Source organism: Sceloporus undulatus, chromosome 4 (genome assembly GCF_019175285.1).
Source record: "Sceloporus undulatus isolate JIND9_A2432 ecotype Alabama chromosome 4, SceUnd_v1.1, whole genome shotgun sequence".
Classification (NCBI taxonomy): Eukaryota; Metazoa; Chordata; class Lepidosauria; order Squamata; family Phrynosomatidae; genus Sceloporus; species Sceloporus undulatus.
Genome location: NC_056525.1, coordinates 10,205,133 through 10,222,712, shown reverse-complemented (window position 1 = coordinate 10,222,712; position 17,580 = coordinate 10,205,133). Strand labels below are relative to the sequence as shown.

General features: G+C 41.0%; 1 protein-coding gene across 1 annotated transcript in view; it reads left to right on the top strand.

Annotated features, from left to right (window-relative positions):
• The window catches only part of COL20A1 (collagen type XX alpha 1 chain), a 134,463-nt gene that overhangs the window by 41,610 nt on the left and 75,273 nt on the right, over positions 1-17,580 (top strand). The window contains exons 11-13 of the mRNA XM_042463869.1: positions 9,157-9,299; positions 10,516-10,645; positions 13,156-13,212. Coding sequence (XP_042319803.1) covers positions 9,157-9,299; positions 10,516-10,645; positions 13,156-13,212 — 330 coding nt within the window. The remainder of the gene's footprint in view (positions 1-9,156; positions 9,300-10,515; positions 10,646-13,155; positions 13,213-17,580) is intronic.

Genomic DNA, 17,580 nt, shown 5'->3' with positions numbered 1-17,580 from the left:
TATCTATCTATCTATCTATCTATCTATCTATCTATCTATCTATCTATCTATCATAATTTTTAATTCCAAGTCATTATACGTTCCTTTCTTTTTATGAAAAACAAACTCCTTTAAGAGAATCCTATTTTGGGAGAAAGGCAGGGTATAAAATCAATCAATAAAAAATTATAGTGCAATAGTCCATCAGTGCATGGTTTGCATTATAAGACTTTATACCTTTATACATTTAAAAACAATTAAAATCACAGTAGGCTCAGAGTGCTATACAATCATGGAATCATAGAGTTGGAAGAGACCCCAAGAATGGCCATCCAGTCTAACCCCATTCTACCATGCAGGAACTCCCAGTCAAAGCATCCTCAACAAATTATGTAATGGAGGTGTCCATCTACATTTTAGAAAGATATACTATAGATTAATGCTATGGAAAATCACCACCTTGAGTCCGTATATTGGGAGAAAGGCGGGATATAAGAAAATAACAACAACAACAACAACAACATCTGGGTATTGTAGTTTTGTGAGACATTTAGCATTCTTTGTCAGAGAGCTCTGGTGGCACAACATACTACAAATCCCAGGATTTTCCATAGCATTAAAGTAGTGTCGAACTGGATTATTTCTGCAGTGTGCAGTCTTATTAGACTGCAGTTCCCAGCAGTCTGTGGTGCTGCTGGATGATGGGGCCTGCAGTCTAGCATTGCCTGGAGCAGGGCCATAGGACTCCATAGCTCCAATTCATCATCTTAGATTGATTCCATATATTAATTAATTAATCATAAAATCATAGAGTCGGAAGAGACCCCAAGAAGGGCCATCCAGTCCAACCCCATTCTGCCATGCAGGAACTCTCCATCAAAGCATCCCCATTGACATGCTGAAAAAGGGCCAGCTAACTGTATTTTATTCTATTTGTCTTTTAAAAAAGAGAAGAAACAAGGCTGGAAGGAAGCCTCTTGCTTTTTTGCATCACAGACCCACCTCTTTTTTGTTGTTGCAAAAAACCAGAAATGACTGTTTTTGAAAACATGAGTCCATTCTCAGGAGAAATGTCCAGAGTAGAGTCTGAGTCTCCTTTCTCTGGACTTCTGAAACCTAAATTATTCCAAAACTGACCCTGAGAGCATCTGGTCTGACCCCAACTCAAGGACACCTGGGAATCCTGAAGGTTTAGATCAATTACTGAATTAATGAATTATACAAGGAATAGTGGTCTCAGGGTTTTGCTGACAGCTCAGTGTACAGAAGCACAACATTATTTTAAAAATATTGTGTATTAAATTACCTTCAGTCTATGTCTATGAGATGCATATGAGACATACATGAATCCCATCTCCCATTTTATCCCATTCGACATACTGTATATAAATATATCAAACTCTGAAAAACTCCAAAATCCAAAATACATCTAGTCCTCAGCATTTTGGGTAAAGGATATTATTATTATTATTATTATTATTATTATTATTATTATTATTTTACTATATTGTATATGGATATAACTGCTGAAAGGAAAGTTAGAAGTCACCTTTTCTTTCTTTTATATTTCCTTTTAGAAGCTTCCTTCCTTCCTTTTTCTTTCTTCGTTTCTCCCCTTCTTCTTCCTCCCTTTCTTTTCCTTCTTTTCTTCAGTTCTCCCTCCCTCCCTATTATTCTTCCTTCCTTTTTTCCCTTCCTTCCCTTCTTCTTCCTACTCTCCTTCCACAGGAAGAGACTTTTATTCTGGCAAAAGCACAAGGGAGGAGGGAGAGGAGGAGTGGAAGCTGGACTCCGATGGAAACGAAAGGGAAAGAAATCACAGGGACCCACTCCCTCCCCCTCCTCTCTCTCTCTCTCCCCCCGCCCCTCTGAGCTTGCAACTTTTGTTTTGTCTTTCCCCTTTTTCCTCTCCAAGTTCTCTGTGGTTTTGATGGAGGGGAGGAGGGGGGAGGAAGGAGCTTGAACACCCCCAGGGCCTGAAGGGGGGGGCCGCCCCCCCCCCCCCCCCCCCCCCCCCGGCTACGTCCCTGCCCAGTGAATGTGGAGGGCCCACTGGATTTAGAAAAATGCAGAGTGCAAACACACACACACAAGACAGCAATCCAAACCGGCAGAGCATACACAGTTAACCAAAATAGAAATATGGAAATGGGATAGTGGAATGTATAAGTGTTTGCAGTGGGATTATAATTACTTCTCCAATGACAAGCATGTAGAAAGGAGGCCTTGGTTGTGGGAGGTCATGAACTGAAAAGACACAGTGGAAGAGCGAACATTGTTAGGACCTTCTTGTGTTTTGAGATGTGTTCTTTTCACTATGAACATTTTAAGAGCATGTTTTCAAGATGAAAAGCTAGTTACCAGCTTTCTCTGAGGTCTAATGAGAGCAGCTAGAGAGGCAGAGGTACAGTGTTGCAGCATCATGTTAGCTTTCTATGTCCATTTGAATACAGAATAACACATTCAGCTGTTAAGTAATGTGGGTGAAAGAAGAGGAAAACCGTTATGGAGTTGAGGTCTAGGTAAACTAGAATTGCAGTCCAAATTTGGTTCATTGTTGAAAGGCTCTTTATTCCTGCTTTGGAACTAGAGGACAGCCCAGTGACTGAATGTAACTCTCTACAAACAACTAGTTACTTGCAATTAATCCCCCCCCCCCAATAATAAAGGTGTAAGCAGGTCATGTTGGGTTTGTGATTTAATGTGGCATAGTTTCATTCTTTCTGTGGTGTAACTGTGACAAAAGTGTGGCTTTTTACCTTTAAAACCCTAAACGGATGGGGTCCAGACTATCTGAAAGACTATATCTCCTTACAGTGACGTCATAATGGGGGTGGGGGGTGCGGTGGTGCAGACTGCACCGGGTGACACTGCAGAGGGGAGGTGGATGGCTGCATTCTGGGTCCCACGCAGCCATGGCCACGTGGAAGGCAGGGGGAGCATCTGAGAGGGTTGAGTGTGAACCCCACCTTGCTGCCAAGGTGCCACTGTAAGCATACCAGCAGCAAGGTTTGGGGAGGGTCATTTTGGCCCTATCCCTATCCAGGGCCCTATCCCTGGAACCCCCCCAAAAAATCAGTACAAACTCTAAACTCTTCAGGAGAGAAGTTTCTTTCAATCCCACCGCCTTCACAGGTGTGGTGGGGCGGGGGGAGACATTGGAAGGAGCCTTCTTTGTGGCTGCTCCCAGGCTGTGGAACTCCCTTCCACAGGAGGTCCACTAGGCTCCCTTCCTGCTCTCTTTCTGCCAGCAGGTAAAGACATTTTTATTAAGGCAGGCCTTTGGATTGTAATTATGGCACCATAGTGTGTGTGTAATGTGATGTGCTGTATGTTTGTTTATATGTATACAACAGAGTAGCTTTTCTCATAGAATCATAGAATCGTAGAATTGGAAGAGACCACTAGGGCCATCCAGTCCAACCCCCTGCCATGCAGGAAATCCAAATCAAAGCATCCCTGACAGATGGCCATCCAGCCTCTGTTTAAAGACCCACAAGGAAGGAGACTCTATCACCCTCTGAGGGAGTGCATTCCACTGTCGAACAGCCCTTACTGTCAGGAAGTTCCTCCTAATGTTGAGGTGGAATCTCTTCCTGTAGCTTGCATCCATTGTTCCGGGTCCTGTTCTCTGGAGCAGCAGAAAACAAGCTTGCTCCCTCTTCAACATGACATCCTTTCAAATATTTAAACAGGGCTATCATATCACCTCTTAACCTTCTTTTCTCCAGGCTAAACATCCCCAGCTCCCTAAGTCGTTCCTCATAGGGCATGGTTTCCAGACCCTTCACCATTTTTGTCGCCCTCCTTTGGACACGCTCCAGTTTCTCAATGTCCTTTCTGAATTGTGGCGCCCAGAACTGGACACAATATTCTAGGTGGGGCCTGACCAAAGCAGAATACACTGGCACTATTACTTCTCTTGATCTAGACACTATACTTTTATTGATGCAGCCTAAAATTGCATTGGCCTTTTTAGCTGCCGCATCACACTGTTCACTCATGTTCAACTTGTGGTCTACTTGGATTCCTAGATCCTTTTCACACGTAGTTTCATTCAGCCAGGTGTCCCCCATCCTATATCTGTGCATTTTATTTTTCCGCCCTAAGTGCAAGACCTTACATTTCTCCGTGTTGAATTTCATTTTGTTAGCTTTGGTCCAGCTTTCTAGTCTATTCAGGTCATTTTGGATCTTGATCCTGTCCTCTGGGGTATTAGCTATTCCTCCTAATTTGGTGTCATCTGCAAATTTGATAAGTATGCTCCCAATTCTGTCATCCAAGTCATTGATAAAGGTGTTGAATAGCACTGGGCCCAGGACAGAGCCCTGTGGGACCCCACTGGTCACTTCTCTCCAGGCTGAAAAGGTGCCATTGTTGAGCACCCTTTGGGTTCGGCCGGTCAACCAATTACAAATCCATGTAACAGTTACCTTGTCTAGTCCACATTTTACAAGCTTCTTTGCAAGAATGTCATGGGAAACCTTGTCAAAGGCCGTACTGAAATCAAGATATACTATATCCACAGCATTCCCTTCATCTACCAAGCTGGTAATTTTATCAAAGAAAGAGATTAGATTTGTCTGGCATGACTTGTTTCTCTGAAACCCATGTTGAGTTTTTGTGATTATGGAATTGCCATCTAGATGTTCACAGACTCTTTCTTTAATTCTGAGCTTCTTTTTCGAGCTTGAACTTCTTTTCTGTCTTTACTTTCTTTACTTTCAACAGTGGAATACTGCCTGGAGGGAGAGTGGACTCTTTTTCTTTGGAGGTTGGATGAACATCTTTCAGATGTGTTGCTATGTATTCCTGCATTGCAGGGGGTTGAATTAGATGGCCATTGCATCCTCTTCCAGCTCTATGATTCTAGGAATGAGCCAGTTGCTTTCAATCTGTTCTTTTCTTGTTCCTCTGATTTCCTCTGCCTTGTGTTTCTCTGTTCCTTTTCAATTCATTTGGGAAAATGCTTAAAATTAATCCCATAGTTTGGACATGTGCAGTTTGCTACAGAGGTCAGCTCCTTCAGTTCATTTGCAAGCCTCTTTTAACTCATGCATAGTGATATACACTGCAGAAAACCACACATGCTTTGATTTCATTTTCTTCTTTTGGGCTGTTATGCACATGTACTTTTCTGCATTGCTTAGCCATCATGCCCCCCCCCCTTTCAAGAAGATAGTTTTCTTTATACAGTAATACCAAGACTGCTTTTTTGGTAAGTAGTTTGTCAACATGCAAATCTGCATTATTAATATAAGAGTTGCTGTTGTCAGGGGATAGCTTACTAGTAGAGACAAAGCTTTGCAATTGCGTGCAGAAAGTGGATTCCCTAGTATCACCAGCTAGAGTTGGACAGACTTGCACCTGAAACTATAGAGAGATGCTGCCAGTTGTTGTTGATAATCGTAATCCACTCAGAGGCTTAAGGCAAACTTTAAGGGAATTAATCAAAGTGCTGTTCCCTGAATAGTTCTTTTAAAGTTTGATCTAAAACTATAGTTGAAAAAAACCACAGTTTTTTTAAAAAAATCTCAAACTATATTTTTGTTGCTGTTGTTTAAACCATGTTTTTGTTTGTTTGTTTAAACCATTTTTTAAAATTAAAGTGTAGGACTACACCAATATAAGACTAAATCAGAAAATTAAGTAGCAAAATGCATTTCAGATGTGATGGCCCCTAGCTCAAATAATAATAGTTCTTAAAAAGTACTCCTTTAAAGCAAGTTGTTTTGATTGAACTTATGTTAATTGAAGGATTTGTTTCTGATGGCATTTCTTGCAGTATAAAATAAAGTGATTTAAAAGAAACAACTGATACTGATCTAACAATAAACAACTGCCAATAAAATGTTAAAGTTGAAATGTTTAAACTAAAACAGTCATTGTTATTCCAGCAAGAAGTTTGTAAAATAGTTATAATAGCCAGGGTTTTGTTTTAAAAAATATTTTTTTTAAAAAAGGAGTGTGTTTTTTAAAAACAAACCAACTTGGTTTAAATCAACCAACCCTGACTAAAACCTAGAAGTGATTCACTATACCATTGACATGAGACCCATTACTGAATGAGTTGCATCAGAATAACATGGAAAAATGATTTGGAAATGTTACTTTTTTGGATCCCTCCATAACCATGCTTTCTCAGGAATTCTGGGAGCTGTAGTCCAAAAATTAATATTTTCAAGCTCTGAGCCCAGTGATGCAGTTGGCTACATCCCTACGACTGGAGAATCACTTTTCCATGTGGAAGGCTGTGAGGACATGAACTCTGGCATTTCTTTATCTCAAAATGCAGCTCCAGAACCTTAAAAAACCACACACCATAAAGAAGTTTGATTCCTCGCCTACCCAAACAGCAAAACGCAGCTGCACAAAACAAGACTGAGTACTGTTTACTAAGTTCCTTTTCTTTGTCTTTGATCAAATATACATGCCGCCTCAGGATACACTCTGAACAGTTTTGTTTTCATCTTCTGGGACTGCTGTCTCATCTTTGCAGTTCCTATTCAGGTTCAGAGAGGCTCTGCTGAAACATCCCTCCATTCACCTGAGCAATTGCATCCCTCAAAGATCTGTTTTCCCCTGTGCTCCGGGACCTGGAGTAACTGCTGTCTCACCCCTCCCAAGCTTTCTCTGTCTGAGCCACTCTCTAATGAGTCACAGAGCGGGAAAGTAAATTTGGCACAGTAAATGGGTACTGGAGCATCCACAGATAGTTTCATCCAGCCAAGTCAGACCATCGCCTTGGCTGACAGCCCTAGATCTCATGCAGAATCCAAAGGGGAAGTGTAAGAAATAATATATTTGAGAGAACTATGATGATTGCTGCTGTTATTGAGCTTTATTACATTGCCATCCCATCTTCCTATGAAAAAATAACACCGAAGGTCTGAGATCCTACACATAGGTGCATGTCCTTACATTGCCTGCCAGCTGTCAACTCCTAAGGCAATTCAGTTCTACCTTTGAGGCAATTCAGACAATGGAGAAGTACTGAGCCTCAACTTCATTGGTGAAAGGGAGAGAAATGAGAGCACAATCTCAATGCATCCAGATTTCCTCACCCTCCCTAGAACACAGAGCAGATGGATTTTCATGGTCTGAATGGCCTCTCCCCTTTTCCTTTCCACAAATACAGAAGTGGCCTAATGAAGGGTTTTGGATGGAGTTGTGAAGGTTCTCTACAGTCCACCTGCTGGGACCCCTTGAGGACATCTTTTTATCTAAAAACATACCTTGCTGCCACCACCCAAAGAATACCCTATTACACTTTAGCAATGGATTGGGACATTGTCAGGGATTCCCCTGGTATTTGTAAGTCAGACATGACTTGACAACCTTTTCAAAGTGGGAATACCTTTACCTTTAAGGTATATCTATCATGGGATTTTCTTGCCAAGATTTGTTCAGAGGAGGTTTCCATTGCCTTCCCTTGAGGTTGCGAGTATGTGACTTACCCAAGGTCACCCAGCAGATTTATATTGCTGAGTGGGAATTGAACCCTGGTGTCCAGAGTTGTAGTCCAACAGTCAAACCACTATTCCACACACTGGCTCTCTGTGTCTCACTTACATTCACATAAGTCTCTAACAGGATGTCAGTCATGGTGCCTGACAGCATTAAAAAGAACCTGAGCAACACAACCATTAAAATTGTCATTCCAACAATGTGAACAGTAATATCATCAAAAACAGTGTGCTGATTAGCTGTATTTCCATCTTTCCTAAAAGCGGTGAGAGATAGAAGTGATCACAACATGCAAGTAATTCTACATTATGTTAACAAAACTGTCTGATGATCTTTTGTTGAGGTGGCTGGTTGCTAATGATCAGAAGCGATCAACTGATATGTCCTCCATGAGTATTACTGGGATTTAACAGAGTACAGCCAGGAGAAGTCTATTTTTGGGACTGCAGCCTATTCGAAAGGCAGTGTCTCCCCACAAGAGCCTGCCACAGTGTTAAAGCTAATCAAGGGAAGGGTTGATCTCAGTCCTGCCACATCACAGGTTTGCTTGGTGAGGACATTAGAGAAAGCCTTCTTGGTGGCTACTCTCACCCTCTGGAACTGCCTTCCCTGAGGAGGCTAGGGTAGTGCCCTCCTTGCTTTCCTTTCACTAGCGAGCAAAAACATTTTTATTTAAGCAAGCTTTTAATGCATAAGCTGGCAAGATTTTTAATATAGATGCATGTTTTAACTTTTATATGTTTTAAGTAGTTTTAATAGTGCTTTAATGTGGTGTTTTAAAACTGATTTTAAGCTTGTTGTAAACGGTATTAATTTGTTGTTGTGGAAACCATCTTGGGTCCTGTCCTGGGAAAAAGGCAGCATATAAATAAATAAATATAGTAAGTAAGTAAGTAAATGCCTCTCCTAGAAGCCCCCAGCCAACAAGCCCAGTAGCTATAGTGACGAGTAACGGGAGAGTTGCTCTTCAAGAGAGACACTTGTTCAAGCTCTGAAATAGAGAATTTAGTGTCTTCCTCAGCTAGATTGGGGTGGTGGTAGATTTAAATAAAAATAAGAAATTCAAAAATAAAATATTTTAAAAGTATAATCTTTCAGCAGTTTCCAGAATGCAAATGTCTTTCCTGTTCCCACTGCAGTTGCATACTTGTAGATGGAGTTGGCTGTACAGTTACTCTGTGCAAATCTGATGCAGCCAAAAAGCTATCAAAGCATCTTGCAAATTGTTAATTTGATAGTTCCCTGCCCTCAAGCTTACAATGTAAATAAGTCATGAAACATAAGGAAAAGAGAATGGCAGTGGGGGAGAGAATTAAGTCTAGCAGATGCTGGCTGCTCTTATCTCCCGCAGAGGCTGGAGCAATGGCAGTTGGAATGGAGGAAGAGCATCCCAGGAACTGCTGGACCTAGGCATGATAGAACTGTGCCTGAACCCTCTTCTCTCCCTCAGACATCAGAACAATGGCACTAGAAACATGGTGGTGGTGGGTCCCACCAGTTGCTGGGCCATTGGCCTGAAAATCAACACGTCTGAAAAATGTTTTCAACACAGAGAGAAAAACGTGACAAGCACAGCTGAAATGGAACAGCAGAACACAAGGCGTTTCGTAGGCCTCTTTTTGCAGCTGTCTACAATTCATGAAGAAAGTTCAGTTCCCACTTCTGCAAATCAACTGTTCTTGTCATTTCCCCCACTTTACTTTGTTGCAGCTGCCAAGAATCCACCCACAAACCTCTTTGTGGATTCAGAAACCCCCAGCAGCCTTCAAGTCCACTGGAATCCACCCGAAGGAGCTATTCAGCACTACAGACTCCTCTATGCTCCAGAAAGTGGGAAGAAGCACCAGGAAATGGTATGACTGCAGGATGTAGGATGGGTGGCACCTGGGTTTGACAGCAGTATATGTGAAAGGAATTTAGGAGTCTTAGTAGACCATACGCTAAACATGAGTCAGCAGTGTTATGCAAAAGCTTAAAACATCCAGTATGATCCTAGGCTGTGTCAATAGTAGTATAATGTGTAGAGTGAGGGAAATAATAGTACCACTCTATTCTGCTTTGGTCAGACCTCACCTGGAATACTGCATACAGTTCTGGGCACCACAGTTCAAGAGGGATATTGATAAGCTGAACCATGTCCAGGGGAGGGTGACTAAAATGGTGGAAGGCCTAGAAACCATGCCCTGTAATGAGAAGATTAGGGAGCAGAGTATGTTTAGCCTGGGGAAGAGCAGGTTAAGAGGGGACATGATAATTATTGAGGCTGGAGCAAGCTTGTTTTCTGTTGCTCCAGAGACTAGGACACAGAGCAATGGAAAAAATGGGGGAGAAAAGATTCCACTTAAACATTAGGATGAACTCCCTGCCTGTAAGAGCTGTTTCACAGCAGAATGCACTGCCTCAGAGTGAGGTGGGATATCCTTCTTTGAAGGTTTTTAAACAGAAGCTGGATGACGATCTGTCAAGAGTTTGGACTGAATGGCCCTTGTGGTTTCTTCCAGTTCAATTTTATGATTGTATAATTGTATGTATACCCATTCCACAAAAACTTGGATTTTACCAATGGCAAGCTCAGCTGTTAGGCAAATTGAAGTAAATGCTTCAGAGAGCAAATGCCAAGGAATAGCAATGCCATGTTTCACCTGTCCTTCATGAACTCTCAATCTGTTGCCCTTCCTTGTAGAACAGATCTGTGAACACCCACAAATACTACTCCATCCTATAAATTGCCCTGTTGCCCTCTGTTGTGGCAGAAGGGCCTACCCCATTGCCAGTGGAAAAATTAGGTTCAGTCCAGTCCACTTTTGTACATGGAATGGAGAAGGTCTGCCATCTTGTCCTTCATCGCAGTAAAATTCTGTCTGGGGCTGAAAAAGACCGTAATGTGGTGAGAATGTCCCAAAGTTCCCTAGATGGCATTTTGGGTCAAAATCATTGATGGGGAGGAGTGGGTATGGAGTGTGGCTTACTAAGGTTTCTTGGGGACCAGGAACAGAGGAGTAACTAGAATCAACCTTACAAAAGGGTATTTTGCTAGGACATTCTCTTTATCTGCTTTCCTTTTTGCAGATAACTGTTTCTGGGAGAAGCAGATCTGTTACCCTCCATGCTCTCCTTCCAAATAGATTATACACAGTGACAATTTCTGCAGTCTACGCTACAGGAGAAAGTGATCCCGTATCTGCTATCGGTCACACAGGTAGGCAAGTCATCGAACTGCTCATCGTCTTTTACATCTCTCCTTATCCACTTATCAGACTGAAAAGTTTAGAAGAGTTCCGTTTTTGGAATCTGCATTGTGAGTTACAAGAACTGGAAACAAGACAGATCAGATTAGCATTGCTTCTTTGTGACGTTAAGTAGGACTAACCATTACATTATGACCTCAAAATACTGTTTGTCCTTTGCAGAAATTATTTTTTAAAAAAGTCCCCCAAATGCAAAATAAAATAAAATAAAACTTTATTGTTTCAACCATTTCTCAACGTAATGTGTCAATGTGCTAAGATATCCCTTCTCACTCAAGAGGAGAAAAATTACAAGTAATCTGAATTCCTAATTCAAATAACCTTTTTCAGTTTGTTTCAGAAACAATGGAGATCAGTGCAGACATGACAGAGAATGGAAAGACAGGGAAATGACAGGGACTGGAGAGAGAAAGATATCCTTGTCTCTGTCATTTGTAATGTCTAGTAAAATCTACCTTCTGTTTGTCACCTGTAGTACTTATAGGTCAAAACTTTGACTTTAATCTAGCAGTAGGTAGGCAGCCATGGGAGTTCACACACTTTTGGAGGAGACACTGTTGTTTCCCAAAATTTTTAATCTAATGTACTTTCGTGATTGCACATCTTCTCTGAGCACAGGGAGAGCAGTCTGCTCTCAGAGAAGCAGATTCAACTCCAGAAGACTCCCCTGCAAGGCCATAGGTGGCATTCAACTGACATAATCTCCAACAACAGAAAAGGCAAAAATGAGGCATGACAGGTGCATCTGAGGAGAGGCTATGGGTACAAGGATCCATTCTCAAGCTCTTATGTTTCCCTGGCACATCCCCATGGTCTATGAGAATGGGTTCCATTTCTGGCGGAAAGACATTTATAGCTCCGCTGCCACAACCCACTATTTGCCAGAAGGGAATCTGCAGGATGGCTGGAGGCTGCCAGTGGGTGACTGCAGGCCAATGCACCTGTGGTCTGAGGTGGTAGCTTTGGGTTGAGTAAGAAATTGATTCCCAGCTGTGCATGAAGGGAAGGATCTCAAAGGTGGTTCTTCTGCTCCTTCCATCCCTTCCCCACCCAGATTTCACTGTTACCCCAGACTAGATGTGTGCTACCTGAAGACCATTCTTCAGCCTTGGAATGGGCACAGTTGCAACATTCCTAGCAGCAAGGAAGGCAGGTGGATGCATGGTAGAGACTATGAAGGAGCCATTTGGAGGTGGGGGGGGGGACACTGGAGGATATCTGACACTTGGGTCCACCTTGGACCTGGTGGCTTCCCTTCTTTTTTCCCATGGTTAGGCCACTTTGCTTGGCAGCTGCCGGAGCACCTCCTGGAGAATCCATCTTCTTTGTCTGACCCACCTAGTGGCAGGTTTGAGCCCTTGTAATATGTGTGTGTGTGTGTGTATCTTTACAAAGTATTTTGCCTCCTTCCATATAATCCGCCCCGCACACTTATGTCCTCTTGGGAAAATTTATTACAGCCAATGAAGAACCAGGCGAATGGCGGTTACCCAGAGGGCCTTTTCATCTTCCGCTCTTAAATTATGGAATGGCCTGTCGGAAGAGATCCAACTTATTACCAATCTTGACAGCTTTAAAAAGGCTGTCAAGACAGATCTCTTCAGATAGGCCTCCCTGATTGACCCATGATTGCCCATGATGTCCTGCTTCTGTTATGTTGGTTTTAAAGTTTTAATGTGAATGGTTTTAATTGTATTGTAGTTTTATTATATTTTAATTATGTGGGTTTTTTTTATGAAGGGGGTAATGGGATGTATTTTATTATGTTGTATGCTATTGTATGCCACCTTGATCCTTGGAAGAGGCAGGATAAAAATAATTTTTATTATATTATTATTATATTTTAAATTTTGCATATCACTATTATCATTTTTTTGCAATTCACTGATTTTACAATGGATTTCAAAAATAATGAACAAATAATTATACTATCCAGAAACAGAAAGACATATGCAACATAATGAAGCCCTGTGCCCCCTTCCAGACCACTAGGCCCTGGTAATTTGTGCTGCCTTCCCCATCATCCCTGACACCTGTAAAATGCAAAAAAACCTACATTAGCATCAGAGGTGGCATAGTCCACTAAAACTGGTCTTTTAAAAACCTCCCAATATATGGGGTAGGAGGAGGCACCATCTTCTACCTTCTTCATGTAAGCCCATAAACATGTAGGAAAATATGGGTTTTCTCTCTCAGATTCTTTTTCCTGTCCCTTGGAATGTTCTGTAAGTATATCTTCTTCATTCGTTACCTGGTTTCCATTTCCATATATGAGATTAAAGTGGATTTTTGGGACAGGCTCTGAAACATAGGATAGAAATGTCAACCTATTTATTAGAGAATAAGCCCTGCTGAATTCAGTGGGAATGGCTTCTGAAGAAATGCAATATTGTCTTACATTTTTTGTATGCTAGCTTTCGAGGAGTTACATAAATGCAATCTTTTATTATGTTTTTTGTAGCTTCAGTCTTGGCTAGACTGCCTACATCAAGAGAATCTGTTCCCTTCAGAACTGAGGGTAAGTTCCTTGTATAGACCTTTTGTACTCTTCTAATTTTATGGTTGTATTATTTTGATTTTTAAAATCAGGAAATGGAATTGTTACTTCAAAATCCGGTGCCAATGCTTTGATTGTTAGGTTTTGACATTTCTTCCAGGATATCTTACCCCTTCCTGGCATCAGCATGATTTTGCTGTAACACTTAAGTCACAAACGTTAGTTTCACCCCCATCTCCAAGGTGAAACAAATGCAAATGCACAAGGTGTGAAGTTATTTGCAACAAATGTCTGGCATTATCCAGTTGGCAGATATTTATTTTCTGTGCTCCTGGCAGAAAAGAAAGCTTTGAATGGCTTTCAAAAACCCCTTCAATTAACACCCCCCCCCTGAAAACAGTGTTATTAATGTAAATGAATTTGTCACGGGTGGCTCCTCAAATGACTTTCTATAAAACATGTTATGAACTGGATTGGTAGCAAACTGGGCTATTAAAGAATCTGTTAGAGAGAGTACATTGTAAAATACAAAAGCTATGTGGAATTGAGTTTTGCAACCCTCAAACAGTCTGTGGAGGTTCTGGTTGGATGTGCATGAAGGAAATGCAGCAAAGAAAGGAAACAGGAATAGGTAATAAAGAAGCAATGTCATCAAGATATCTGCTACTTCTCAGATTTAGCTTTCTTAGGGATCTCATGGTGAACTAGTAATGAACTACCAGTTTAGGTTCTCTACTAACAAAGAAAAGCATAAAACACATTGTCCAGTTAGGAAAAATCTCATTCCAGCCCCAAGAAAACATTGTTTTATATTTTCTAGAAAATTGTAGAATTTGTGATGATCCAACAGAGACTGAAGTACTGGATTTGAAAAAGAACTTGGAAATGTTGGCTGAAATTCTGTATAATTAAGTATACTTAGGGGTGAAACAGATGGACAAGCCACTTTGAAGGTGGGAGATTTATATGATGCATACCTTCAAAGTGGGTGGAAACCAAAATGAAGATGTGCTCCAAGGCTGAAAACCAGAGCAAAGAGAATCTGAGATACTCCGTTTTAGCTCAGAAAATGCACATCAGATGCAGTGGAAGTAGGGAGGTAATTTTTCATTATTTTTCCCCTGAAGGAAGCCGTAAGTAGTTATAACAATTTTCCTTTCAACAAGGAAGTCCTCCAAAATCACAAATTTCAAAACCTATTCGCAATTTGGGCCACCTTCCATGAAAAATTCGCACACACCTGTTTTAGTTAGAAAATAGCATTTTCTGTGCAAAAGGCCCTGTTTAATTTGCATAAAATAATAAAAGATTGCTTTCAATGCAAAACAGGCATGTCAAATTTTGTGCAGAATGAGCCCCCAAATATTTTCTGAACAGGAAATAACATTCCTTGTGCAGAAAATAATATTCCCATGCATAAATATTTTCTTCACAGGAAGATACTATTTCCTGTGCAGAAAAATGCTTTTCCTGTGCAAACCAACCACATGCTAATTTTGCACAGAATAAGTTTCCAATTGCAGCATTTTTCACACAAGAAATAGCTTTGTCAAGAAATAATAAATAAATAAATAAAACTTTTATTTATATCTCGCCTCTCTGTTGATGACAATCAAGCCGGCTTACAAGCTAAAATTTACATACAATCCCATATCTCCAATCCCACCCTTCCCTTAAAACATCAATTAAACCTTAACAATTTAAAACCATACATTAAAAACAATATCAAAACAACATCAGTATCAGCATCAACAATCAGGCAATAAGCTGTAGTGAATTCAAAGATGTAAGAAGGTTCAAGTTGGTGGCCGGGTTTTCTATTCAGGAAAGGCCTACCGAAAGAGATCCGTCTTGACAGCTTTGTTAAAGCTGTCTAGACTGGTAATGGATCTCTTCTGGCAGGCCATTCCATAATCTAGGAGCAGTTGACAAAAAGGTCCTCTGGGTGGCTGTAGTTAGCCTAGTTTTTATAGGTTGCAATAGATTCCTCCCAGAGGACCTGAGTGTATGGGGTGGATTGTACATAAAAGGTGGTCCCGAAGATAGATTGGAACCAAGCCATTTAGGGCTTTAAAGCTAATAACCAACACCTTGTACTGCACCCAGAAACTAATAGGCAGCCAGTGAAGTGATTTTAGAATAGATGTTATCCGATCGCTTCTGGTTTTACCAGTGATCAATCTGGCTGCCATGTTCTGAACTAATTGAATTTTCTGAACTAAGCACAGCAGTTTTGCATAGAAAGCAGATTTTTCTGTTCAGGAAATAATGTTTCAGCATAGAAATAATATTATTTTCTGTTCAGAAAATGTTGGTTCCTGTGTAGAAAATGCCATCTATGAATTTTGTACAGATAGGGCTGCTTGGAAGCCTCCATCTCTTCACACCAGTTAGAGGGGAAGATAAGGGGGGGGGGGAGAGCCCTTAGCTCAGTACTGGTAACATAATGGTAGAAAAAGTGCAATGATTAATCAGAATGTAAATTAATAAAATGCATACTTATATAATCCTTTGCACAATATGCAAATTAGATGCCTGGACATAAGGGACTGGAATATGGCAACCCTACCTGTTTCTCCTAAAACATCAATTCTCAAAGACCCACCAGATTTTTTTTTAAAGTCTTCAGCTGTCTGCAGAAAGATAGAAAGGAAGGTTTGAGACTAGCCTCTTTGGGAAGGGTGTTCCAGACCCTGGGGGCAGCCATTGAGAAGGTCTCCCCCATGTTTCCACCATGTGTACTTTTGAGGGTGATGGGACAAAGAGAGAGGCTTCACCCAGGAGCTCTCAATACATGGCCAAACTTATATGTGAAAATATGATCCTTCAAATATCCTGGCCCTTAGCTGTATAGGATAACAAGGATGGACTCAATCTAGCTTCCCTATGAACAAAATTCCAGAACTTTGGAAGAAGCCACCAAGAAGGCCCCCTTCTGCATTCTTCTGCATTCGATTCAGCATTCTCACCAGATGTATCTATGAGAGTGGTGGATTGAAAAGGAGCCTTCCCTTCACCATTTTGGCCCTTCACCGTTTTGGTGACCCTCCTTTGGACACGCTCCAATTTGTCAACATCGTTTTTGAATTGTGATACCCAGAACTGGACATAGTATTCCAGAGTGGCACTATTATTTCCCTTGATTTAGACACTATACTATACTTTAAATAGACTGTTCTGGATCTGAGCCATATAGGGCTTTATAGGCCATAATGAGCACTTTGTACTGATGAGGAAAAGAAGAAGGTTGGTATAAGCAGAGGTTCAGAAAGACCTTTGCAAAATTAGGACACTTTCTTGAATGTCCTTGTTTTTTTAAAGGAACGTCTCCAATTTTACCATCAAACACTCCATTTTCCTCCATTCAACTTGTCCCTTCCACCCCCCGTCGGTTGCCTGAGATGGTTACAGAAGCAAATAACTGCAGTGCTTTGGTTTTTGAAGGAGTCTTTTTTGACTCAACCCATTTAAATGGAGAGTACTTTATAAGTCTTCACCAAAGAGCCTTTGATTCTTTCTCTCTTATCTCTGATTTGTATGAGCAGCAGTTCCTGATTTTTGATTCTCTTGCTCAAAGGATGAGAGAGGATTTAGCTGGGGATTTCCTGTAAAAGGTGAACAGCAGACGTATGCCAAAGTGTTTATATTTTGTACAAAACAACTCACTTTACCTTCCACAATGTACCCAACAGAATGGGCTTTAAAATGAAAGAGGAAAAAAATAAGTCTTTCTTCTTTTCTCAAGTGAAAATGAATATAATATGCCAGCACAATTACTCACAGAGTCATTGTTATGGCTGCAGTTCTCTGTGAGTAAACAACAACAGCTTTGCTTTGAGGTGAAAGCAGCATTTAACAGAGCATATTCTGAGAAACAGAAATTGTGGGAGCCAATAAAAGGAAAACAAAAAAGTAGTCAAGAACCCTACAAGTCAGCTGTAATTGAAATTAATCATAGCATTTATGTGATTGCTGTAATTGGCTTTTCACCACGATCAAATTTTGACAAGTGAGGGAAGGAGGATGGAAGGAACATAGGGGATGGGAGAAAAGGAAGAAACAGAGTAATAGGGATTTCAAATCTTGCCTTTTTCCAGGGCAGCTGAATGTCAAGGCCATTTTGCAGCCAAGCCTAGCTCCTTGTCCCTGGATGTTGCATGTCTTTGCAAATCTGTTTGTCTCATTCGTAAAGTATAATTAGCAAAATTGTAGGGATACATTTGGAAAATCAGTATGCAAAAGGATCTTGTAGCACCTTTGAGACTAACTGAGCAAAAGGCATTGTAGCATATGCTTTCATAGTCCACGAAAGCTTGGTCTAAATCAGAGGAGGTTTGCCTTCCTCTGAAACCGAGCATATTACTTGCCCAGGATCATCTAGTGGGTTTC